Source organism: Erpetoichthys calabaricus, chromosome 14, assembly GCF_900747795.2.
Source record: "Erpetoichthys calabaricus chromosome 14, fErpCal1.3, whole genome shotgun sequence".
NCBI classification, from domain to species: Eukaryota; Metazoa; Chordata; class Cladistia; order Polypteriformes; family Polypteridae; genus Erpetoichthys; species Erpetoichthys calabaricus.
In genome coordinates, this window is record NC_041407.2 from 30474091 (window position 1) to 30500735 (window position 26645).

Genomic DNA, 26645 nt, shown 5'->3' on the forward strand with positions numbered 1-26645 from the left:
TAAACATCACAGTATCGCAAACAAATGAAAATTATTACTCGAAAAAGGGAAAATATATTCACCACGGACCAGGTGTCATTGAAACAAAAGCAGAATAAAGCGAGATCAGAAATGAAAGACAGAGTAGAAAGCAAAGTAAAACGTCATAAGCAGGTTAAACGAGGGGGCCAAACACATGGACACCAGGTTACAGATAATGAAGACCGGAATTCAAAAGCTTCAAAAACAAAAGCTCCACTGACCGAGATACAAACTGAAACGTGAAACATTACGGGGGCCGCAGTAGTCCACAATCCACCGCATAATAGTACGGACGGAGCTCCGTATTAACAGTAGGGGGCCCCAGAGTGACACGGGCGAACGCTCCGTATTAAACGTGCATCATCCTCACACGTGGCTGCCCAGCGGGCACGGGTTCAAAACGCCGGGGGTAGGCGAGCGAAGCGAGCAGGGGGCGGAGCCCCCTTGTTGGCTTCTAATAGCAGGATTCTTTTTTTCCTTTTCACATTTCTCTAGAATGATCTAATCTGGGTCACAGTAGTGAAAATAAAATTCTGTTGTGTAACAGTATGTGTGGAGTAACTTTCTGTTTAAACTAATAGCATGCAGTGATTGTGACAGTATAATCATAATCTTTCTATGTAGCCCCCATAAACTTGTAAATGAATTTAGGTTCCTGGAGAAAAAAACTGAATAGCATAATATGATTATGAATCATTTGAAATCAAAGTTAACGATTTGTGTTGATCATTAACCTATGATTCCTGTTTGACATATCCTTCCAAAGGTTTACAAAGAACTCAGACTTACTATCCAATCAATGAACAGTGTCACAGCATACTTTGAATTAAATGAGACTTCAGCAATGCAGACAAAGCCTATAGCTTCAATCATTTTGCCATGTTGATCATGTAATTTTTTACCTCATCTTTGTCTTCAGTCAGTGTTACACCACTCGAGAGGATGATTATTATTTTTGTTGTCACTGTTGTTTTATAATTTATGTTGTTAACCTCAAATTTTCTTGCTTTCTCCACTTCCACCATGTTTATGCCGAGTTAGCACCCATGGTGTCCAGTGCTGCTTCTTCTTTCTTTTTATGTACGTTATTGATTCTGTTGTGACGGTTGTGAATGTTTTCAACAAGTATGTTTGTTTTTTTTAACCATCCCATATGTCTTTTGGAGCCAAGTGAGTCCAGTACATGCCAAAACGTATTTCTTTATTATTGAGCATAAAGTGCCATTCTGCACTTACACTAGTTTGTTAAAATCTGCATTTAAGCTCACAGTGCAACTTTCATTGAAACCACAGTAAAAATTATGAGTTGGAAGAAACTATCCATCCATCCATCCATTTTCCAACCCGCTGAATCCAAACAGGGTCACGGGGGGTCTGCTGGAGCCAATCCCAGCCAACACAGGGCACAAGGCAGGGAACCAATCCCGGGCAGGGTGCCAACCCACCGCAGGACACACACAAACACACCCACACACCAAGCACATACTAGGGCCAATTTAGAATCGCCAATCCACCTAACCTGCATGTCTTTGGATTGTGGGAGGAAACCGGAGCGCCCGGAGGAAACCCACGCAGACACGGGGAGAACATGCAAACTCCACACAGGGAGGACCCGGGAATCGAACCCAGGTCCCCAGGTCTCCCAACTGCGAGGCAGCAGCGCTACCCACTGCGCCACCGTGCCGCCCTGGAAGAAACTAAACAAACAAAAAAATAATTCTTTGTTTTAGTACTATATGCATGTCTTTGCAGAAGTGAAAGGAAAACCCCTTTTATACCGGAAAAAATGCAGACTTTTCACAGACAACAACTGTACTTGGGATTCAAATGCAACAGCTCTAATCAGTGTCTTTTTTTAATTTCCATTTTGTCTGCTGTGTAGATGATTTGAAAGTGTGCATGAGACACAACAAAAAGGAATGTAGTGCATTGATCAGCTTTTGAAGTGCCTAAATGCAATAAGTTATATTAAAGACAAAGTTCTTAAAAAATTTTTAAAAAGTCAAAATTTTTCCACAAAAACAACTTACAATATATTTTAGTTACTTAAATACATGATTCTAGATCATTGTAAAGTAAAACTAATCGGTGAACGTCGTTATCATTAAGGGCAAACTGTGTTCTTACTATTTATTAAAAAATGATAGAACAGAAGATTAAAACCTAGCAGGATCTAATTCATAATATATTAGTATAAGCATTTATATCGGGGAAAATTATTCTCTTCTCTCTTTTTTACTCTTAAAGTTTTACTCTGGCTGTTGGTCTTCCTCTCTTTCTCATGGGTGGGGGTTGAATTGAATTTAGTTTGAAGTTTGACTTGTTTATATGGAATGTTCTTGTTTTTAATAAATTCAATAAAGGTAAAAATATAGTACATTATACAGTAACATTTTAATGCATAAAATATTATGGAAAAAGACCAGTAACCGCAGATTGCATGATAACGTGCAGTGAATACACTTGACTTGAGCATTCCTAGTTTTCATACTCTTTCTCTGTATGTTTAGCATTCATTTGCTCAGAGGTTGATGCGCTTGCTGTTTCCTGAGCAGCACTTCTCTTCTTCCCTCTAGCAGGCTGCTTCTTCTCTTCTTTCGTCTGCATTTTTTCGAGTTAAAATTGATTTAAGTCAGTGTTTGTGTTGCAAGTACTTAGTACGTTTTCCTTAATTTTTCACTTAAGCTGGCACTTAAGTCTTCAATCCGCCTCAAGAATGATTTAAGATATGAAGAGGTAGGGGAAGTGACGGCAAAGGTGGTAGGGATGAGAACATTGCCTGTACGCATGCGCCTCACAGCCGCCCTGCTGGCCTCTGCCAAGAGGTGATCCTACAATAAAATAAAAAGAGTAATAACCTTGGATGTCAATCATCACCCTGAAAGCAGATAGTAGACGTTACGTAGTAGATGTGTACCAAATTTCAGGTGAATAGGTCAAATGGTTTGCGAGCTACAGGTGATTTAATATCCTGGACAGACAAACGAACAGCCACGGTAATGTATTATATATAGATGAAATTTGGTTGTATACATTTTCATAGAGTATTTCTACTGTGTTGATGTCATTTTATAGTTTTACCTTGTAATGTGTCCTTGATTGGCTTGAAATCATAATTAAATAAAATTTATTTTTATTATCGTTAGCATTTTCTACAAAAGAAATTGACTTTGAATGTTCTCTGAGAGGATGTTAACCTGAAATGCACATATCATATTCACACACTATAGAATAATAACAGTTTTAAACCAATGAAAGTCCAAATGGTGTTCAACTTAAATTCCATAATTTAAGAAAAGATTATTGTTGAGTTTTCACCCAGGATTAAACCGAGGTCTTTACTGGTATAATTCCGTTTCAGCCTTTCGCTACTCTACTTCCTAGATTTTTTGCTGGTAGCATACCACTTAAACTTTTCGCTGCTCCACCTGATGGATTTTTGAAGTAACGCAAACCACATTACTGAAATTTCTATAACAATAACAGTGCGGTACAGCCAGTGTACCACTTCACTCATTTTTCTTGGCTGCATCTTTATGCTGTTTAGTGACACTAAATTGGCCTTTTATGAGTGAGTGAAGGAGGGAGGGTGTTTGAATAAATTGGCTCTTCCACTGTTGGTTCCTACTTTCTGCCCATTGTTGGTTGGTTAGCTTCTCAGGAATTAATAATCCTTGAAAAAGTGGGCTGTTAACATTGAATGAAGGAAGAATGGAGTTTTACATTTAGTCTTTTGTCCTTTCTTATATTCCCAACCTGATATTCTTCAGTCCTGAAGGGCCGCAGTGGCTGCAGGTTTTTGTTCCAACCTAGTTGCTTAATTAAAATCCTTGTTAATTGTTTCATTTCATGGCTTGTTAGTGCTTTTTTCCTTTTTAAGGATATCATCCAAATGATTTGAAGTCTAATACAGACGAGTAATTCTCAGTGCTTCACTTTTTTCTCTTCACTTTCCTTCCAAGTGTTTAATTAAACCAAATAGTGCACGATAAATACACACAGAAACACGCTAAAGGGAGAGAATGCTGGTTTCTTTTGTCATGTGCATATTATTGCTAATAATGAGCCATTAAAAACCAAGACTGTAGCTGTTTAAGACTAAAATAAGCAATAAGGTTCAAAATCTTAACCAGCGAAACAACTAAAATGAAGCAGAAGTGTTACTTGAGCAATAAGCACTTCTTATTAAGTAATTGGGTTGGAACAAAAACCTGCAGCCCACCAGGAACGACTTTGCCCACCCCTGTTCTAGCTTATTCATAATATGCTGTGTTTTTTTGCTTTGGCATTTAAGTATTTTTATTAAGTATTTTAGGTGTCTGACTTGAAATTAATATATGGATCTAACATGTTCAGAAATGAAGATTCTGATGGAAATACTGTTTTGCTTGTGTTTTTGCTTGTTTTTAATTATCATTGTCTCCAATTTAGGTCCCAGCTCTCCCTTGCACATTTCTCCCCTGAAGCCAGGTGCCTCCTATGCACATAAGTGGAATGAGCACATGACCCCCTTGCACATCTCTGTCAGTGGGCTCCCAGTTCTGGCCTCTATGACTAATTCGACGGACCCACGCTTCCGCCTCAAATGGAAGGCAATTGTGGTGCTGGTGGCTTTGATAGCAGTACTAGCAGTGGTGATGTATTTTCATAGCTCTTCTTTCAGTGATCCTAAGAATTTAATAAAGGGAACCCGAAGATTTAAAGATGGAAGAACTGTAAAAGAACTATATAATGAAACTTATCCTCTCAGCCCCCCTGAACGCATACCACATGGAATACGCTATCGGATTGCTGTTATTGCTGACCTTGATACTGCTTCACACAGCAAGAAGGACCACACATGGTTCAGCTATCTGAAGAGGGGTCATCTGGTTGTATCAGAAAGTGGTGATACAGTAAATGTGGAATGGGACAAGGAGGATGTTGTTTTGGAGGGCCACTTGTCGGAGAAGGGCAGAGGCATGGAACTATCTGAGCTTGTTGCATTTGATGGGAAGTTGTACAGCGTGGATGACCGGACAGGAGTGGTGTACCGCATAGAGGGAAATAAGGCCATACCCTGGGCAATCCTCTCAGATGGGGATGGTTCTGTTCCAAAAGGTCAGATGTTGTCCTTTGTTAATACTTTGACATAAAAATGCTTATTTGGTAAAAGTGAACAAAAAATGTATATAAAATTAACTGTGTTATCTGTGCCCAAATGGGACACGCCATAATTATAATACTGCTAATGAAAGTGCTCTTTTCCTTTTTTAAATGAGGCAGTACTCATTTTTAAAATTTAATAGCATCAATCTATCTATGTTCTGAGTAACTTATTATAAGGAACTGAAAACTATCCAGTAGCATTTGGTACAAACCTGTCATGGGTGGGATATTTTCAAGAGAGCTTCCAGGATTATTGAATACCCTCTTTTTCTTTTACAGATACCAAAATAAAATGAAAGAGAATCTACTGTTATAGAACAAAATTACTAAAATAAATATTGGACTGCAATAGGAAGTTGTAAAAGAAAAGGCAAAAAACAGATCAATCAAAAGTCCATAAGATGTTTTACAGACGAAAGAAGTTAATTCAGCTCATCAGGCACATTTGCTTGTCTTATAGCTAATTTGTCACAATATGTCATCCACATTTTTTTAAATATTGTCGTTCCAACTGCATTACTTAGTAGTGTGCCCCCTGATTTCCATGACTCCAAAGAAGTGCTTCCTGACTTCAGTTAGAAATGTAGTTTTTCGTATATTCCCACTAGTGTCCTTATAGTATGTGATTCAGTAATTAATTTAAATATTTCTTTTGAATCAATTTTATCAATACATTTGAGATTTTTGAAGGCAAGGATTAAGCCAACCAATCTTCCCTGATCAAGAATTAAGAGGTGTAGTTCCTATAGTTTGTCATGGTAGGACATTCCCTTTAGTGCCAGAATGCATGTGTTTGCTTTATTCAGCACAGAGTTTACAATTGCTTTTTTGTAGCATGATCACCAGGATTGTAAATCCATTGCTTCAGTGTAATAACCCTTGATTTATATTTAATGCTTTTATGGTCTAACCTAGTTTTTGTTTTTTGAATTATCCATTTTCTTGTACTTTGCCTAGAAAATGAGAAGCTTATATCAACATTTAACCCCTAAAGGCATTTTATAGTACTGTATGCATGTCTTTGTTCCCTGAGCCTTGCTGTTCCACCTGAAATACATTTTAATTAATTAAGCAAAATGTGGTTGCAAGCTAATAATGTATTAAAATGATCGCAATAAAGTGCCCAAAGTGCAATGGTGTTTCACATGGTTCTACGTCAAAGTGGACTATAAGAGGATGACCTAAACACTTTTACTTTCAAGAAGTAAAAATAGGTGAAGTCACCATTTAGGTAGTTTGCAAGTTGAGGTGATTTCTTATTTCTTCAACCGTTCATGTAGAATTACTATGGGGTATTGATGTGATGTTCTACCACTCAGCAGACTCCGGTATTGTAATATTGCATTATCAACTATAAATTAACACTAGGAGTGCCATTTACCATCCCAATAGGTTTGTGTCTTTACATTTTTTTAATGCTAAAGACCTCCTATTACTTCTTCAGGGGATGCCATTGAACACTGGTGCCCAGGTGTGACTTGTTGGTTGTCTCTTCTCTGGCTTGCACTTGACCATGTTTGCATACTCTTTTAACCTCCACAATACCCTTCTGATTTCTCTTATTGACGTTATTGAATGTTGCTACCCAACTGTGAATTTCTGTCTCTGTTCTGCAAACAACAAGCCAATAATCACAGAAAAAAGTGAACTCGTATCATTCACATTATTTCACCACATGATGAAAAAAGATCAAATGTGAACACTTTTTTCGCTCCAGCTCTTTTAGTTAGGTAGAAAATGTCCTGAAATGGCATCATGAAGTTTTTCAAGCAACTTGGAGCATCAAAGGTTGCTGCAAGACTCTGAACAACATCTCCGCATGTCTGTATGTTATGAGATAATTAAAATATATTAAAGTTTAAAATGGCTAGAAATCACAACTTTGGCATTGATTCCTAAAGGCAGAATTGCCGCACCATATTATTGTCTTATACAGTAAGTGTCTACTGACAAGAAGCAGTAACAGTTATTAGATACTTTTACTTATTCACACGCTGTTCTTAGTATTTTTCTTTATTTCTTCCATTCTCAACTCTGCATGCACTGTAAAGACAATAGGTGATTTGTTTTTGGCACTTCATTCAATCTTTTCATTTCCTTACTCTTTTTCTAATCAAGTGTGGATACACTGTAACAGAAAGCACCTAATGCTGAATGTTGTTTGGTATTCGGAACCTAATGACCACATGCAGGTGGTTAATTGCTTTGGTTCTTTCAGAAGTCAAATGTTTTGATTTGACAAAAAATGTAGAAGTCCATCCATCCATCCATTTTCCAACCCGCCGAATCCGAACACAGGGTCACGGGGGTCTGCTGGAGCCAATCCCAGCCAACACAGGGCACAAGGCAGGAAACAATCCTGGGCAGGGTGCCAACCCACTGCAGGATACACACAAACACTCCCACACACCAAGCACACACTAGGGCCAATTTAGAATCGCCAATCCACCTAACCTGCATGTCTTTGGAATGTGGGAGGAAACCGGAGCACCCGGAGGAAACCCACGCAGACACGGGGAGAACATGCAAACTCCACGCAGGGAGGACCCGGGAATCGAACCCAGGTCCCCAGATCTCCCAACTGCGAGGCAGCAGCGCTACCCACTGCGCCACCGTGCCGCCCATGTAGAAGTCTAATAAATTCAATTCAGATTTTTTGTTATGTCATATGTACAACTTAAAATGAAATTCTTGTTTGATGCAGCACCTCATCAATCCCCACCCACCCCAGAGGTTGAGTAATAAGTGCACAGCCAGCAGCAAAGAGCATGGTGTCGGAATGTTTCCCATATCCCACACAAAGATGCAGACACATATACAAGGACCTGTGAGCACCGATGCAGCGTGGGAATTCACCAAATATGAACTGATATCATATGGCTATACAGAGCTAGTGTTCAAAGTATTATAGATAGTGCTGCAGAGCTACTACCACAAAATTATGAAATTTCTATGGTTTGATGTCCGAGATATGCAGTAGGACATCTGCTTACTAACCATTTTTTGCTATATCAGGCGCCATACACACATTTTTGACTGTACTGCATTATGTTTTATAAGCCAGGTTAACCATTAATGAACACTTATTTCAGATGAAGTGTTGATGCCCTTTGCACTCAGTACATTTCAGACTAACACAATGATTTTGGTGTAAAATTTTGAATGCTTGTTATTGCAAATAATAAATATTTTATGTGATAAATGCTATTTTAACCAGAGTAAAGACTGAGACTCTGGTGTCGCAACTTGTTGTGCCTTTCACAGGCAAAGGTGGAAATGTCACTGTTGACAATATTTTCAAATCACTTTCTCTGGCAAGCATACTTATTGCCAAAAAGTCAAAAGAAAATGAAATGTAAAGAAAATGAAGCGGGAATTTCACTCCACGTAAAGACAAACAAACATAAAGACATGGCAAAGTTGGTGGCCACTGAGAAAGTGCAGACACAGGGCCATGGAGGTGGGGAGGCAGATATATACTCACAACACAAAACAAAGGAGAATTGCATAAAGTGCTGCCATTTCGTGTGTAGAAGCTACTTTCAAAAAAATAAAAAATAAATAAAAACCTAGGAATTTGTGTGGACTCCTAATATTGATTGTTTTGTGATCAGTCAGCCTGTGGCTTGTTACCTAAATACATATACAGTAATAATGAGTAGGGCTATAAGTTTAAAACTACATAAAACTATTAGTTTCTGCTTAATTTGTGATATGCATAGCTGATTAAAATGCATTCGTGGAAGGTACTTCTGTTACTTTGTTACTATATTTAAGTAGATTTAGCTGTGGACATTTGACTTTTACTCCACTACATTTTACAGCAAATATCTCGACTTTCTACTTCAGTACATTTCTACATGGCCATGTATTACATTTTACAGTCACATGAATGGTTCATTATATTTGATTGACGGTTTTCAGTGAATCTTGACAGTCAAAACACAAGTGAATTGATTCAGTAAAGTTCCACACGAGTGTTAAAAGTGCATGTGTTCACATCAAGCTACTTTCATTTAGAGTATTCTTTCTTAAACTGTGGGTTGCAGACATGACTGTGAATGATCACCACATAATCACGTGGTAAAATTCACCAAGTTTGTCGAAGTGCAAATTTTGTATTGAGTGATAAGCAGCTATAACCCATCATACTATTTGCAGCACAGCAGTATTTGAAACAATGCAGTTGACACATCATGGAGAGGCTTTGCTTCTGTGGTACTAAAATATAATAATCATTCCCACCTTCCATCTTACAACCAGTGAAAAAAATCGAGTTGAGAAGGCTGACAGCAAAAGTATGTATAAGAAAGTTTTGGGTTTTTGTGAAGGGTGAGTCAGTAGAGTGAGAGTACTGTATAAATAGTGCCAAGGCAGTGTTTTATGCTAAATGAAATTTCAGCGATCAAAGATAACTTGAGTCTAAATCTGTAACTTAGGTACAAAGAAGACTTTATATTAAATTTGCCATGTCTTTGTACTTGGAATTCCTTCTTGTCACACTATTTTAAAGCAGTTCGATAATTATCAATCTATTGGTAGCATGAAAGACATGTTTTCTTGACATCTGTTAATTGCAGAAACACCACAAAATATCAAAAGGGTGAAACAAGCTATAGATATTCAACATGATATTAGCAGAGTCATGCATTTCAAACTTGACTTTTCACTGAATCATTCAGCAAGGTTTATCTTCCACAGCCTATGATATATCTCAGGAATCTATTCCTGTTTTGAATGATGATAGTTGTTTCAGGTTCAAGCTCCAGGAGTTCTCTGCATGGAGTTGGCATGTTTTCTCTATGTCCGTTTTGGTTTCCTCCTGGTGCTAAGGTTTCCTCCCACAGTCCAAAGGCTTGCAGATCAGGTGGATTGGTGGCCCTACTGTGTGCGCATGTGTATTAGGTGTGTTTGTGTGTGTGTTCACATTATGTATGCTCATTCAGATAAAACATATGGAGCTGGTGATACTGTGTATGTGTTGTAAATCATTTATTCTTGCATTTCCTTAATAAGTTTTGGCTGAGTTTTCAATTTTAGTGTTTTGCTGTGTCATCGTGGGAGAGGCAAGGTCACAGATAATGTTGTCTTTTGTGGTGAAGCTGTGCGCATGACTTATTCTAGTGAAAGGAGTGTAAGATAAAGCATGTAGGTGTCAGTGTTTTTTCCCCACCTGCATTCTGTGTCCCACAGTCAACATGCATGTCTTTGCCGTGTGGAGTATGCTTCACTGGTAGCGGTGGTCATGAGAGTAGTTAGTTTTGAACTTGAGCTACATTGCTGTGTGTTTCCTGATGTTTCTTGTTCAATGTGTTTACCAGAATTGTTTCTATGCATGCTGTAAAAGGATAAAGGAGCAGAGGAGCCCACAGACATAGTTGGGATACAAACTGGGCTACTCTGTTTAATGTCAAAGTCCAAAAAAACAGAACTGCAACAGGCACAGAAAGTAGGTGTGCCAGTTGCCTTTTCAAATAAAGGACCTCTATCGAGCAGGTCAGGCTGCAAGAACTGCCTGAGCCCAACCGCAGTCGATTGGGTAATCCATCTTGGGCCAGCTTGTCATTAGGTGTCCTGGTTCTCCACAGCAGTAGCAGCAGATGAGGGACAGGGAGCGATCTCTTCTCTGGGGCAGAGGCTCCTAAGTCCTTGGGCACAGCTTCAGGTCTTTGCACGCACCCAGCTCCTCCATGTTCACTCACGACTGTCTCCATATCGGGTGGATGAGGTGATCCAGGAGGGCATGGAAGAGGAAATCTGCTGCCACCACCTCCATTACATGCCCCACCGTGATCTCCCCTGGAGCAATAAGTGGGCAAGCTTGGCCCAAATATCGAACGCCTGGGCCCTGGCTGGGCATTCACAATTAAATCGCCAGTCTCTGCACCACTGAGCTTGGCAACCCAGTGTAAGACCATAACAAGCAAGTATTGCCCATTTTAGAGTAGGCCACATGCTCTTCCTTGTCATGCTATGCCCGTTTGGAGTTGACTGTTAAAAAGGAGCCAAGAGATGCACCCACTCTCGCTGCAGCAAGTGCTGATGGGTCATGGTGTTCTCGAATATCAAGAGATAGGTCTTTACGTAATCACGGGGTCACATTGGAACAAGTAATTGTGCTGGGCGTCTCAGTCAGTTATTTCTCACTATGTAAATGGTTGTGACCTTAGAGGACGTAGGTCAAGAGGAAAATCAATGGGACTTTATTAAGGCCAGAGCAGTCATAATAGGGCCTTTGTTTATGGTCTTTGTTGTCGATTATCAAAGTTGTAAGAAGAGACTTAATGCTTGAGTAGTATCCATGCCAGTTGTGAGAGAACCTGGTTGATAATGCTGGTGTTTTAATTGTGAGCACACCAGCGAATATAGAATCTAAGTGGCACAGATGGGATAGCTGTTCACACAACAACAATTTATTACTTGTATAGCCCAAAATCACGCAAGGAGTGTCGCAGTTGGCTTTAACTGGCCCTGTTTTTTGACAGCCCCCTGACCTTGACTCCCTAAGAAGACAAGGAAAAAGCTCCACCAGAAAATACTGTTTTAGAGAAAAAAAACTGAAGAAATCTTGGGAAAAGCAGATCAGAGAGAGATCTCTTTCCAGGTATGTTTGGCATGCAGTGTGTGTCAAAAACACACAATACATGTTCAGAGTCCTGGAGATCTCAACCAACAAGCTACCTCCTCTCTACTGGCCATTTCATAGCTGAGTCAGTGACGGGCTGGCCGGTGTGATGAAAGGACCCTTCTACCTGATGATTCCAGTGCTCATTTATCATAGATGACTTTTCCATAGGAAGGCAAACAACTTGGCGATAGAGCAGTGGTACCAAGTGCTACATGTAAGTACTGAGAAGTGAAACAGAGTAGGCAAGGACTAGTAACAGTTTATAAATATCAACTTATTTGTATTTTAGTGCTAATCACTTAACAACAGTATGTATAACTAATCAGCAGCTCTACTAAACTGCTAAACTGAAGTAGTGAGTCTTCATTTGGAGCTTAAATGCTGAGACTGAAGGGGCACCTCTTATAGTAGCAAACGGACCATTCCACAGCTTCAGGGCCATGTAATTGAAAGCTCGACCCCTACTGTTATTTTATTAATCTTGATATTGATTTATGATAAATGTCACTGTCATTTATATTTCATGAGCCTCTATGGTATGTAAATTCACATAAACATTCTATGGCATACTCCTGCAAGGTATAGTAACGTTCGAAGCATTCAATGACATCCATTGCCACATTTCTGGAAAAAACAGCTTGAAGTGTTCAAGTCACTGGTTATCCATCATGTCCAGTAGCACCCCACATCATTTGGTGAAGTCTGGTAGTCTGCTTGCCTCCCACGGTTCTATGTCTGGGTAGTGCATTCAGGTGAACATCGCAGTAGGTGCATCAGCTTCACAAATATGTTCATCACTATGACCAGATGGAGCCCAATCAACTGATGCTGATGATGCAATTTCTTTTTTGATTTCAACATCACTTGCATCAAAATCAGAGTCCAATTCAGCAATAATATGCTAAACATCAGACACTGACACATTCAATTAAGGACAACATCGGAGAGATGTCATTCAACCTAAAAGAAAGGTATAACTGGGTGTCATCTGAATCTTCTTCTTCTTCTTTCGGCTGCTCCCGTTAGGGGTTGCCACAGCGGATCATCTTCTTCTATATCTTTCTGTCCTGTGCATCTTGTTCTGTTACACCCATCACCTGCATGTCCTCTCTCACCATATCCATAAACCTTCACTTAGGCCTTCCTCTTTTCCTCTTCCCTGGCAGCTCTATCTTTAGCATCCTTCTCCCAATGTACCCAGCATCTCTCTTCTTCACATGTCCAAACCAACGCCTATCTGACTTTGTCTCCCAACCGTCCAACTTGAGCTGACCCTCTAATATACTCATTTCTAATCCTATCCATCCTCGTCACACCCAATACAAATCTTAGCATCTTTAACTCTGCCACCTCCAGCTCTGTCTCCTGCTTTCTGGTCAGTGCCACTGTCTCCAACCCATATAACATAGCTGGTCTCACTATCGTCCTATAGACCTTCCCTTTCACTCTTGCTGATACCCGTCTGTCAAATTACTCCTGACACTCTTCTCCACCCTGCCAGCACTCTCTTCTTCATGTCTCTTCCACAATCCCCATTACTCTATACTGTTGTCCCTAAGTATTAAAACTCCTCCACCTTTGCCAACTCTGCTCCCTGCATCTTCACCATTCCACTGACCTCCCTCTCATTTACACACATGTACAGTATTTTGTCTTGTTCCTACTGATCTTCATTCATCTCCTCTCTAGAGCATATCTCCACCTCTCCAGGGTCTCCTCAACCTGCTCCCTACTATCGCTACAGATCACAATGTCATCAGCAAACATCATAGTCCACGGGGACTCCTGTCTGATCTCGTCTGTCAGCCTGTCCATCACCATTGCAAATAAGATAGGGCTCAGAGCCGATCCCTGATGTAATCCCACCTCCAACTTGAATGCATCCGTCGCTTCTACCGCAGACCTCACCACTGTCACACTTCCCTCGTACATATCCTGTACAACTCTTACGTACTTCTCTGCCACTCCCGACTTCCTCATACAGTACCATAGCTCCTCTCGAGGCACCCTGTCATATGCTTTCTCCAGGTCTGCAAAGACGCAATGCAGCTCTTTCCTGGCATGAAACCATACTGCTGCTCACTAATCATCACCTCACTTCTTAACCTAGCTTCCACTACTGTTTCTTATAACATCATGCTGTGGCTCATCAATTTTATTCCCCTGTAGTTACTGCAGTCCTGCACATCCCCCTTATTCTTAAATATTGGCACCAGTACACTTCTTCTCCACTCCTCAGGCATCCTCTCACTTTCCAAGATTCCCTTAAACAATCTGGTTAAAAACTCCACTGCCATCTCTCCTAAACACCTCCATGCTTCCATAGGTATGTCATGTGGACCAACGACCTTTCCATTTTTCATCCTGTTCATAGCTGTCCTTACTTCCTCCTTGCTAATCCGTTGCACTTCTTGATTCACTATCTCCACATCATCCAGCCTCTTCTCTCTCTCATTCTTTTCATTCATCAGCCTCTCAAAGTACTCTTTTCATCTACTCAACACACTGTCCTCGCTTGTGAGTACATTTCCATCTGTATCCTTTATCACCCTAACCTGCTGCACATCTTTCCCAGCTCGGTCCCTCTGTCTAGCCAATTGGTCCAGGTCCTTTTCTCCCTCCTTAGTGTCCAACCTCTCATACAACTCATCATACGCCTTTTATTTAGCCTTCGCCACCTCCCTCTTCACCTTGTGCCTTATCTCCTTGTACTCTTGTCTACTTTCTGCATCTCTCTGACTATCCCATTTCTTCTTTGCCATCCTCTTCCTCTGTATACTCTCCTGTATTTCCTCATTCCACCACCAGGTTTCCTTTTCCTCCTTCCTCTTTCCAGATGTCACGCCAAGCACCCTTCTTGCTGTCACCCTTACTACATCTGCTGTAGTTTCCCAGCTGTCTGGTAACTCTTCACTGCCACCCAGTGCCTGTCTCACCTCCTCCCTAAACTCAACCTTGCAGTCTTCCTTTTTCAACTTCCACCATTTGATCCTTGGCTCTGCCCCCACTCTCTTCCTCTTCTTGATCTCCAACGTCATCGCACAGACCACCATCCTATGTTGCTTAACTACACTTTCCCTTACCACAACTTTGCAGTTTTCAATCTCCTTCAGATTGACTCTTCTGCATAGGATGTAATCTACCTGTGTGCATCTTCCTCCACTCTTGTACGTCACCCTATGTTCCTCCCTCTTCTTAAAATACGTATTCACCAGAGCCATGTCCATCCTTTTGGCAAAATCCACTATCCTCTGACCTTCTTCATTCCTCTCCTTGAATGACCATACCTACCCATCACCTCCTCATCTCCTCTGCTCCCTTCACCAACATGTCCATTGAAATCCGCTCCAATCACCACTTTGTGTCCCATGGGTACACTGTTCATCACTTCATCCAACTCACTCCAAAAATCTTCTTTCTCACTCATTGCACACCCAACTTGCGGTGCATATGCACTAACAACATTCATCATCACACCTCCAATTTCCAGCTTCATAATCATTACTCTGTCTGACACTCTTTTCACCTCCAAGACACTCTTGACATACTGTTCCTTCAGAGTAACCCCTACTCCATTTCTCTTCCCATTCATACTATGATAGAACAATTTGAATCCACCTCCGATCCACCTGGCCTTACTCCCCTTCCATTTAGTCTCTTGCACACAAAATATATCAACCTTCCTTCTCTCCATCATATCTGCTAACTCTCTCCCCTTACCAGTCATACTGCCCACATTCAAAGTTCCTACCCTCAGTTCCACTCTCTTTACTTTCCTCCTCTCCTCCTGCCTCCGGACACGTCTCCCTCCTCTTCTTCGGCCAACAGTAGCCCAATTTCCGCCAGCACCGTGTTGACTAACAGTACTGGTGGCGGTCATTGTTAACCTGGGGCTCGACCAATCCAGTATGGAAATTTGTATTGTTGTCTGCATATTGATTTGGCAAAATTTTACACCGGATGACCTTCCTGACGCAACCCTTCCCATTTATCCGGGCTTGGGACCGGCACAAAGAAACACACTGGTTTGTGCATCTCCTGTGTTAACTGGGTGTCATCTGAATACGAGTCAAAATTAACGTTATGCTTTCTAATAATAGATCCCAGTGGAAGCATGTAAAGTGAAAGCCGTAAAGGTCCCAGATGAGCCCTCTAGGACACCATATCTCACTTCTGTGTGTAGTGAACGAGTACTGTCAGCACATTTCTATATATACTGGAATCGATTAGATAAATAAGAACTAAATCAGGTAAGGACATTGCCTGTAAGCCCAATGTCATTTTCCAGCCTGTGTAGTACCCTAACAACATAATTACAGTGGAATTTCCTTTGTAAGAGGATATCAGAATGTTGTTTACAACACATTAGTGCAATTTCTGTACTATGACCAGTGCAAAAGCCTAGAGTAGAATTTCTGAAATAAATGGTGATGTGTAAGGTGAGACTGAAGCTGATTAGTGACTACTTTTCCAAGTACTTGAGAGAGAAAGGGTAAAATAGAATGGTGCATGGTGTCAAATGCTGGAATTAAACCTAACAACATAATTACAGTGGAATTTTCTTTATAAGAGGATATCAGACTGTTGTTTACAACACATTAGTGCAGTAAATGGTGATGTGTAAGGTGAGACTGAAGCTGATTGGTGACGACTTTTCCAAGTAGTTTAGAGAGAAAGGATACATTTGAAATGGGTCTGTTATTATTAAGTACTAGGGTGTCAGCCCCCTGCTCGCTTTGCTCGCCGTCCCCCGTGTGGGCCCTAAGCGCTAATCATTTCCCGGATCTGCCACTTACAACGAATCATGCTGTACTGTGCTGTGCTGTTGGACAAACACGAATATCAACTCTGTCTTTGATTTCTCCGTCTTTCCAAACTATTATAGCTGACAGTTCGTCACATGTTGGTTTATTATATATGCGAGCGTGATCTTTTTAATTCATATAGATATCCAAGAAAACTTCTTTGTCCGTGTTTTTCAGATAAATTTCGTGTAAAGTGCGATACTTTTGGACATATGGATTTGTATTCATTATTGGCTGTAGAATTTCTAATACGGTACAGTGATCCCTCGCTATATCGCGCTTCGCCTTTCGCGGCTTCACTCCATCGCGGATTTTATATGTAAGCATATTTAAATATATATCGCGGATTATTTGCTGGTTCGTGGATTTCTGCGGACAATGGGTCTTTTAATTTCTGGTACATGCTTCCTCAGTTGGTTTGCCCAATTGATTTCATACAAGGGACGCTATTGGCAGATGGCTGAGAAGCTAGATTGCTTCTCTTTTCTCTCTCTCTTGCGCTGACTATCTGTGATCCTGACGTATGGGGATTGAGCAGGGGGGCTGTTCGCACACCTAGACGATACGGACGCTCGTCTAAAAATGCTGAAAGATTATCTTCACGTTGTTATCTTTTGTGCAGCTGCTTCCTGAAACGACATGCTGCACAGTGCTTTGCATACTTAAAAGCTCAAAGGGCACGTATTGATTTTTGACTGAAAAACAAACTCTGTCTCTCTCTCTCTCTCTCTCTGCTCCTGACGGAGGGGGTGTGAGCTGCCGCCTTCAACAGCTTTGTGCCGCGGTGCTTCGCATACTTAAAAGCCTATTGATTTGTTGGCTTTCTCTGTCTTTATGACAGTCACTGCTCCTGACGCACACTCCTTTGAAGAGGAAGATATGTTTGCATTCTTTTAATTGTGAGACAGAACTGTCATCTCTGTCTTGTCATGGAGCACAGTTTAAACTTTTGAAAAAGAGACAAATGTTTGTTTGCAGTGTTTGAATAACGTTCCTGTCTCTCTACAACCTCCTGTGTTTCTGCGCAAATCTGTGACCCAAGCATGACAATATAAAAATAACCATATAAACATATGGTTTCTACTTCGCAGATTTTCTTATTTCGCGGGTGGCTCTGGAACGCAACCCCCGCGATGGAGGAGGGATTACTGTACATTCAATCATTTAACTCTTTCAATTCAATGTTGTATCACTTCTCCGTGATCATAAATATAAACCTGAGCGAATTGTGGTTTCTTTGAAATTAAACTTGTAGTAGCTCTGTCATACACCTATGTCCATATATTCAATCTCTTTTCGCTGTTCCATTATTTCACCAAGCAATAAACTTGTTTGTTAGCACTAATGTGATCTTTACTATCAGTTTTTTGAGACTTTCGAAATTTAGTACTTTCATAATCTCTAACCTGCTCTGCATTTGTATCACGCCAATGCTTTTAAACCTCTTTACGACGTTCTACTTTGTCTTCTACTCTTTGTCTTTTCTTCTTCTACTGTTTGTCTCTTATTTCCGCCCCTGCTTGGACCTGTTAGGTTTTCAATTCATTCTTGGCACAAAGTCTCATCTTGTGGTACGTGAAATTATCTCTCTGAAAATGTCTCATCTCATCTCTCTGAAAAAGTCTCATCCCGTCCCAAGATTTTTTTATATAATAGAGAAATATTTGGGTCTAGGTCTTTTTTTTTTTTTTTTTTTTTTAAGGTTTGATGACTAACACTTTTCATGCATCAGGTATTGCGGCATGTATTGATGAGGTATTAATAATGCTAAGAATAGGTGCTACAAGAAAATCCATTGCACTTTTTACTAGTTTTGTTGGTACAGGATCTAGGCAACAAGTAGCAGATTACATTTTAGAAAGTTAAGATGCCCTGTTCTGTTACAGGATTAAAATTTCTTAAGTGTAGAATGCATGGCGAGACAGGGATTGTCAAGCTAGAATGAGGTTTGCACTGTGATGCTTAGATCTGGGATCTTATATTTTTGATTTTCTCATTAAAGAAGCTGATAAAGTATGTGCTGCTAATGTCTGTTGGTATTGTTCACTGTAGTTCTGAATTCCCATTTGTTAAATAGTCACTGTTCTAAACAGTACACAAGGATTATTATTGTTATCTATTATTTTAGAATAGTAGTCTGAACAGGCTTTAATGTGAGCTTTTTTTATATATATTTAACACTCTCTGATCATGAAATTCAAAAGACCTGCTGCTTTGTTGTTCTCCATCTAGGCTGAGCCACTGAGCCCAAAGCATCTCTCAAGATCATATTGTAATTTGATGTTAGCTGATCTCAATTGTTTTACATAGTTACACCTGATTTACTCAAAGTATCAATAAATTTTGAAGCAGGCAAGTTACAATATAGACGTTGTACTGTCTTGGTTTTAACCTGTGAATATATTGGTAAGGGCAGAACCAAATCCAACTTAATTAAGTAGTTGTCAGAAATAACTTCATTTAATGGAGTAATGTTTAAATTTAAATTAAGCCACTTGTTAAGCCTTCTAATCTTTTCGATCTGTCCTTATATATGTAATTTGTTCCAAAATGGATAATGACAACCAGATCCTCCCCTACACAAGCCAAGAGCCTATCCACCCTTCCAGGGAGATATTACACCTATGTACCCAGAAGGCAACACCCTGATTGAGTCCCCATGATCACACCTCTCTCATTCTGGGAACTGGTTTTGAGGTAGCCTTTTGGGGCTCCACATGCTTGCCTATCACCTCAGATTTTTTCAGAGTCCCTGTCCATCTCTGCAAGGTCCTGAAAACAATGTTGACACTTCAAATTCTGGGTTTAAACACCCTGGATAGTGTGCACCCTTTACCTTTCACCTAAGTCAAACTGTGCCCACCTATGTCGGCCTCTGTAGTCTGGAGTCTCATCCTGCATCACCTCATTCCCTACTACAACACAGAAAAGCCACACCTTCCTCTAGCTCAGCAACCCTGAGCTTGATGTATCTGGAATAACACAATATTGAAATAAGTGCAAAGTAAAACATGAAACAACTTTGTTTATCAATTTTTTTTTGTTTTTTTAATAAGAGTTATGTTCATATAATGACATTCGATCTGTCAGGTGTACGAGAGATGGAGGCAATATTATGTCTTGGAAGGATGATAAGAATGGTACAGTATGTATTTTTCTTTCTTTCTCTCTTTCTCTCTTTCTCTCTCTCTCTCTCTCTGGTTTTGGTTGTACCTTGTGGTAGACAACTGTACTGCATTTGGTCTTTGAAGTCTCTCATGTTGATCTTCTCTTGCTAGCATGAGATGCATCCGGTGAGCGGTGGTGGTTGGTCAACTCTCCGCCCCCTGCTCCCCTCACTCCATTCGCCCACCCCCGGGTTTGGTTTACTGGATATATAATTTAAAGAGATTGTTATTTTCATGGGGATTGTTCATATGCATTATTTTCACTTTTATTTTAAAACTTTTGTAAAAATAATACTTGTCCTTTATTTCCAGCCCCAGGCATGGTTAAATCTTTCTCGCAGGACGTATCACGCTGCTCGTGTTGTGAAGGGGAGATGGCTGAACGCACGCTAAGGAGATGCTGTCAGATCATTTGCTGTCTTTCTGCTCCTGCTGCTGGCGAGCTGCGTGTTCTTTTTGTCACGCTGCACGTCGATCATTTAAAAGCCTGTACAGCAGCTGTCCTTTTGCCACTTTGTGTCTCTGCCGCTTGCATTGTGAAAGAGGGGGTGCTGAACACACGCTAAGGGGAAGCGGTCGGATCATCTGCTGGCTTCTTGCTGTTGCTGCAGTTGGCAAGCTGCGGGTTCTGCTTGTCACGTCGTTGTTTTAAGAGCTGGGAGCACATGATGTCTGTCTGCCAAAAGCATTCCAACAACTGCTTGGTTAGATGTCCGTGAACTTGTTTTAAATGTTGTCTCACTGCTTTGTCTTGAGTGACATTAAAGTGTCTCTTGCGGGATGTCAAATTGCCTTTTGAGAAGATCACGTCTCTTCTCCATAGTCTCCCTCCCAGGATTTTTTTTATAATAGATAAACACATTGCTTTTACAATCTTTCCTGTTGTTCACCTCACTGTCCTTTAGTGAGGATGGACTCTGTTAAGCACCAGTATCCAGCTTCATTGTAAACTGTGTTTCACTGTCATGGTCCAGCTCTAGATTCCTTTATGACGTAGAAGAGTCACTTGAATATAAGTTGTATGCTGCATTGTGGACTAAGTTATTGCAGAGAGAGAAGGGAGCTTGGACCCAATGTATATAACTTGCTGTACTCGGTAATGTGTGTAAGCCATTTCATATGCAAAAGTTGAGAATTATTAAATTCAACTTTGGCATGAAAATCAACTTATCAAGTTTCGACCCCATGTAAGGCCTACACAGACTTTTTGGTGTTGGCATTTTAGTGACACCAAGTAACAGGACTGTGAAGTGAACAGAAAATCTTGTTTCAAAGCACATTTCAAAGAGGCATCATTCACAATTAATTGAAGTGTACTGTCAATACAGTTGTCTTCTGAGTTAGCAGTAAAGCCTAATGCATACTTTTAATGGTAATTGGCCATAAAATGTTTTCTTTAAAAAGGGTGTGCTGTGTGTTGTACACCATAACTTGCAATTACAGTGTTAACATTTTTGGAGGATATTGCCAATGAAATGCTATGCAAAGCCCATGATTATAACTATCTTATAATTGTGAACTGGCTGACTGGTCAGTAGGGCTGCAATGATTAGTCGACATAATTGATGACGTCGACTGCAAAAAATCGTCGACGCGTCATAAACAGAACCTTCAATAGAGGCTCCAGTCACAAAGAACCACATTGGTTTTTGTAACTGCAATGCACTACATGAAAATTGAGACAGAAACTTTCTAAAGTGTGGGAGCAGTTCACCGAAAAAGAAAAAATTTATTTTCACGGCAGCACCACCGCGATGCATGAGCATCTGAAACGCAAGCATCCTGGAGCTGTGATGCCGCCGTCTCTTGAGAATTTATGCTGGCGCAGTTAGTTAGTTAGGGTCAGATCAGGAGGGGAGGGAGAGCGTGAACGAGACTGAGAAAATAAAAGTGGAAAAAGCTAACTTTTACAAGTAACAAATTTACACCCGATCTGTTCGTTTTCAGATAATATTGCATTAGTGCGATGATGTTTTCTGATTGGTACTATTCAGGTCATATAATGGTTTCTTCAAAATGTCACATATATTTGTCGCTTTCTTTTTTTTCCCCGGTTCTGCACACTGACACCAGAAGGCGTGAGCTTATTCAGTGCTAGCAGGAGCACGCAGGTGGCTGGTTGCTTGTGCTATAACAAGCTTGACCTGGCAGCGATCAAAGCACGTATACTGCGCAAGGCATGTACGGGGTCCACTAAGAAGAGCGTTGATGGCTCACCTTGCAGAGGAACATTCTTTCCTCTGCATGTCCTGGAGTCCAGTGCAGACTGGGCAAGGTCAGGGGAAAAAAACAAACATGGTCACTGATTACAACCGCAAGAAGGTATGCGAATGAATATGAATAATGTTGCATCCATGTCACAATGTTTTCCGAAATGTACTATAAGGTCATAAAATGAATAATTCCAAATATCATATATACCTATGTCTCTGTTTTTTTGTCAGTGTGGCTTTGACATCACGGGCCATAAGGTGCATACTAATTCAGCGTAAGCAGGAGCACTCAATAAAATTGAATAAAAAAAATAAAGTGACAATGAGATACGAATAAGGCAGATTTGCCAGCGTTTGTGTGTCAGCTTTTATCCATCCAGATCAGAGAATTTCCAGTTTGATTGTCTCAAAACACCACTCACATCTACAGTTATTCCCAGTTTCAGATAAAAAGTAACAGCGTCAGATCCCTGGGGGTGCCGGTAGTATGTATTGTGATCGTGACTTGAGAGAATAAAAGTGAAAAAAAAAAAGATAACTTTTACAAGTACTATACATTTACAGTGGCTGTTACAGATGCAAATCAAATGTATGCGTTTATTGTATAATATTAACATTAAAAGCAACTCACTACTCAAAACGGTAAATATACGAGGCAGTCAGGATCGAACTGGTGGCCCCTTGATTACAGTCAACAATTCCTACCGCTGCGCCACAGAAGCTATTGTATCGTCCTTGAACCTTTTGTGAAAGTGTTTATTTGATCTTTGCACTTCAGGCTTTACACATTATATAGTTTATGTCTACATTTTGTCATTTATTACTAAAATATGAAAAACTTTCTGTTTTAACAGTGTATTTTTTGGTTAAGTTAAATGCACTTTTATTGTTTAAAGACTACGTGCACTTTAGGTTGTATTGTTTAATGTATTTTTTTTATTGTGATGGTCACACTAATATAAAAACATCTGATTATTTTCAAATTCATATGTTTCACTGGTTGTTATTTTAATTTGATTATTATTAATTTTAATTAATACCTCAGGGTGACATTCACAGGTGGACAGACGTGAGCAGATGAGGTAAGACATGCACTGGAGCCCAGAACAGGATGTGCAACCACAGGTTGCAGGCTTCAAAATAGTCAGGCATGAAATAATCGTGACTAATTGAAAAAAAAAATTGAACGATTAGTCGACTACCAAAATAATCATTAGTTGCAGCCCTACTAGTCAGCCGTCTGTATAGGATGGTATAATTAAGATGCTACCCAGATACATCTAATTTCCTTATGGTCAGGGTGAGGTCTAAAGGCAATTTGTAGAGATTGCTGATTTTCCCAGTGCAACCAGACTCACCATAAAAAATAATTGCATTTTTAGAGTCTCAGCTGTACTGCTACATATTCGTGTCATATATAGCCAATATTTGCAAATGTCTGCAATATAAATTTGCAATATGAAGTAATTTTTACATTGCCACTTTGAAATTACAAAAAAGTACACAATTAATAATATTTAAGTAATGGACAAAACTGCTTTTTTAGATTTATTTTAATAGTTTAAAGAATGTACACCTAGCATAACATTTGGGTGAGACTTAATTAACTGATTTGAAAGTTGAATTGTTTCCTGTTATTTATTTGTTTCAAAAAAGACAAATATCACATTTTTGGTTTTACAATATTTTGTCATTTATTGTATGTGTGATGTGATGGGGATTTGCTCAGATAACCATGCTTGTTCAGGTAAGCATAAGGCATGGCTGCGCACACTACAGTTTCCACACTGCCAACAAGACCGGCTATTGGTTATGTAGAAATGGAAAATACTAAATATAAAATCTACAAGTTGAAATAACCACTTCTCAATCTAAATCTGAAACAGTAAGCTAATGTGTAATTGAAATTGTAAATAATATTTACAGTATGTAACTGTTTTAAGGGTAAGGATGAAAATTGCTTTGGTCAGGGTGGATTCTAATATTTGTAGGACTACCCATCCTCTAAACCCGCTTATACAGTGCAGGGGGCAGGTGAAAGCAAGCAATGGAAGCAGGCAAGAACATGGTGCAAGTCCATCGAAAGATGAAAACACACATACACACACACACATCATGAAACAATTTAGAATTGGCAGTTCACTTAACTTGCATGTCTTTGGACAGGGGGAGGAAACTGGAGCAAACCCACAGTAATCACATAGAAAGTCCATGCAGGGAGCAACCAGGGCGTGACCCCTAGACTCCTTACTATGAGGAAGCAGCGTTACTGCTGTGTCACCATACACCTAACTCATTGATTCTTATTTTAGTAACATAGATTGTGTCGTGGGAGTTTGGGCTGGCCCACCCTTAAATTCCACGAAATGTCAGTAATATCACAATTTCACATTCACTTCAGTATAATTTTCTGTATTCTCCCATGGATTGTAGTAAACATGTTTCTCAGGAATATAGCCAATGTTGTATCGTGATTAAACAATGACTATTTTAAAAAAAGGCATTTTTTAAGCCATGTTTTGTTACTGACAGTAGGTAATGGGGAGTGGCTAAGCATGTGCATGAGTGTATAGTTTCAAGTTGATTTGTGATTTTATAAAGGAGCTTCACATGGTATGTGTTGTACTTACAATTTTATAAAGTCAGATTTTTGTGTGTGAGTGTGTGTCATTTTTGCCTTTCAAGCTTAAACAAAATGTTAGTATGAAATCTAAGCAACGTTTTATATATGAGGACCTTAAAGCTGACACTGAGTTATAAAGAATAAAGGGAACATATTTACATTGGATTCTTGGATGCATATTGACCCAACTTTTTTTGTGATATTTGGTTTGCAGGTTTGTCCACCACTTACAGGCCAAAGCTACTTAATGTCTGTTATAGGTATGCAAGAGCGTCATTCAACTGTGACTGATACTACCATATTAGATAGGAAGATGTTAAATTTCATAGGGCATGCACCTCAGATCTGTTGTAGCAGATGGAGTTTAATGTGTCATGGCAAAAAGGAAGAAAATGCCACTTTGTCATAAAGTGGACTATCTACCAGAGTGTGAGAAAAGCTACACAGATGTCATCATTTAAATCAAAACTTAAAGACTCATTATTTTACAATAGCAAACTCTGTGTTAAAGGTACTAAATATTTTTTTGTTTTCTCAGCAAGCAAGTTAGCATTTGGTCTACCCTGGAGTTGATGCTTTATCACAAATGATGGACTTATAGTCACATGTTTTCTACTATACTGAGACTCTCTTTGAATGCCTGAAATGTGAACAGTTTCAGAATACATCTGACCTAAGAAAAATGGAATGTAGATTTGAATGTATATGTGTATCTCTTTGTTTTTTGATATTTCTGTGTTTATATTTTAGCATTATGTTTTACATTTATGTTGTGTATCTATTAACCATTATTGTGTAGACAACTGGAAGTGCTTTTAATAATAATAAATTTGATAAAATTGAATAAATCTTTTTTTAATGCCTAGGTTTTAATATTTTTATTTTATTAATTTTCATTGTAATCATTCCATACAAACAGATCAATTTATAACCCAACAAATTTTAATGCCTAGGTTTTAAGGCAGAATGGATGGCAGTAAAAGATGAACATCTATATGTAGGTGGTCTTGGAAAAGAGTGGACTACAACCACAGGAGAAGTAATGAATGAGAATCCTGAATGGGTCAAAGTAATAGGAACAAGGGGCGATGTGAACCATGAGAACTGGGTGGCCCAGTACAACGCCCTGCGAAGAGCTACTGGCATCCAACCCCCAGGTGTTGTTGCTTTTTCAGTTTGTTTAATTTGTTTACACCTTGGTGGCATTTTTGCTGTATGAGAATCAAGGTTATTATAGTTAACGAAAACTAAAATCAAAACTGAAACTATTATTAAAAAAACATTTTCGTAAACTGAAATAAAATAATTAATAGAACCGAAATCTAAAACTAAATGAAACTGTTAAAGTAGCTGGAAAGAATAACTGAAATAAAATAATAATTTACTAAAAATATTTTTAGTTTTTGTTTTTAAATGAATATTCTTGCCGTTAGTCTTTAACCCTTGTAACTTTTAACTCTAAAACAGAAAGTCATCCCTGACGCACCGCCTGCATATATTCATCCAGTGAATGGCAGCTGGTGAAGGAAGGCGGGTGTTCACGCAGCATTTGCGGTGACAGAGCAAACTGAATACGGGCGTGTAAAGCGTGTGAAATAGAAAGCGATATGTTGTGTACTGTAGACATTTTGAGTAAAAAACCCTCAAACCTTAAATTTCATTACAGATTGGCCCATTCTGGGCAATTAAAGGAAAAGATCAAAAGTGCCATCATTCAGCGCAGATTTGTTCAGCATAAATGACATAGAAAATATTTTTAAAATTATATAATTGTGTAAAATTGTTCATATTCAGTATCTGGTTTTGATTATGCTTGTTTTTATCACACAAAAACAAAACCAGATAGTAAACCATGTAGTGTAGTAGGCTTCTACTAACATTAAACTCTTATCCAAACCCGTTAAGTGTACAGTTCTATCTGATTATGACACAAAACTGAATTCCGTAGTAGCTCTTTTACAGACCATAATTACTAAAACTAATGTATATAAAAATAAAATAGAAATGTCTTTGTGAAATAAAAAATAAAACTAAAAATAT

General features: G+C 39.4%; 1 protein-coding gene across 3 annotated transcripts in view; it reads left to right on the forward strand.

The window, feature by feature from the left end:
* Window positions 1–26645, forward strand: part of cant1b (calcium activated nucleotidase 1b) — a 63809-nt gene that overhangs the window by 32785 nt on the left and 4379 nt on the right. For all 3 annotated transcript variants that reach the window (XM_028791812.2, XM_028791815.2, XM_051936245.1), the window contains exons 2-3: window positions 4453–5121; window positions 25559–25762. In XM_028791812.2, the coding sequence (XP_028647645.1) occupies window positions 4524–5121; window positions 25559–25762 (802 nt within the window). In that variant the 5' untranslated portion in view covers window positions 4453–4523. The remainder of the gene's footprint in view (window positions 1–4452; window positions 5122–25558; window positions 25763–26645) is intronic.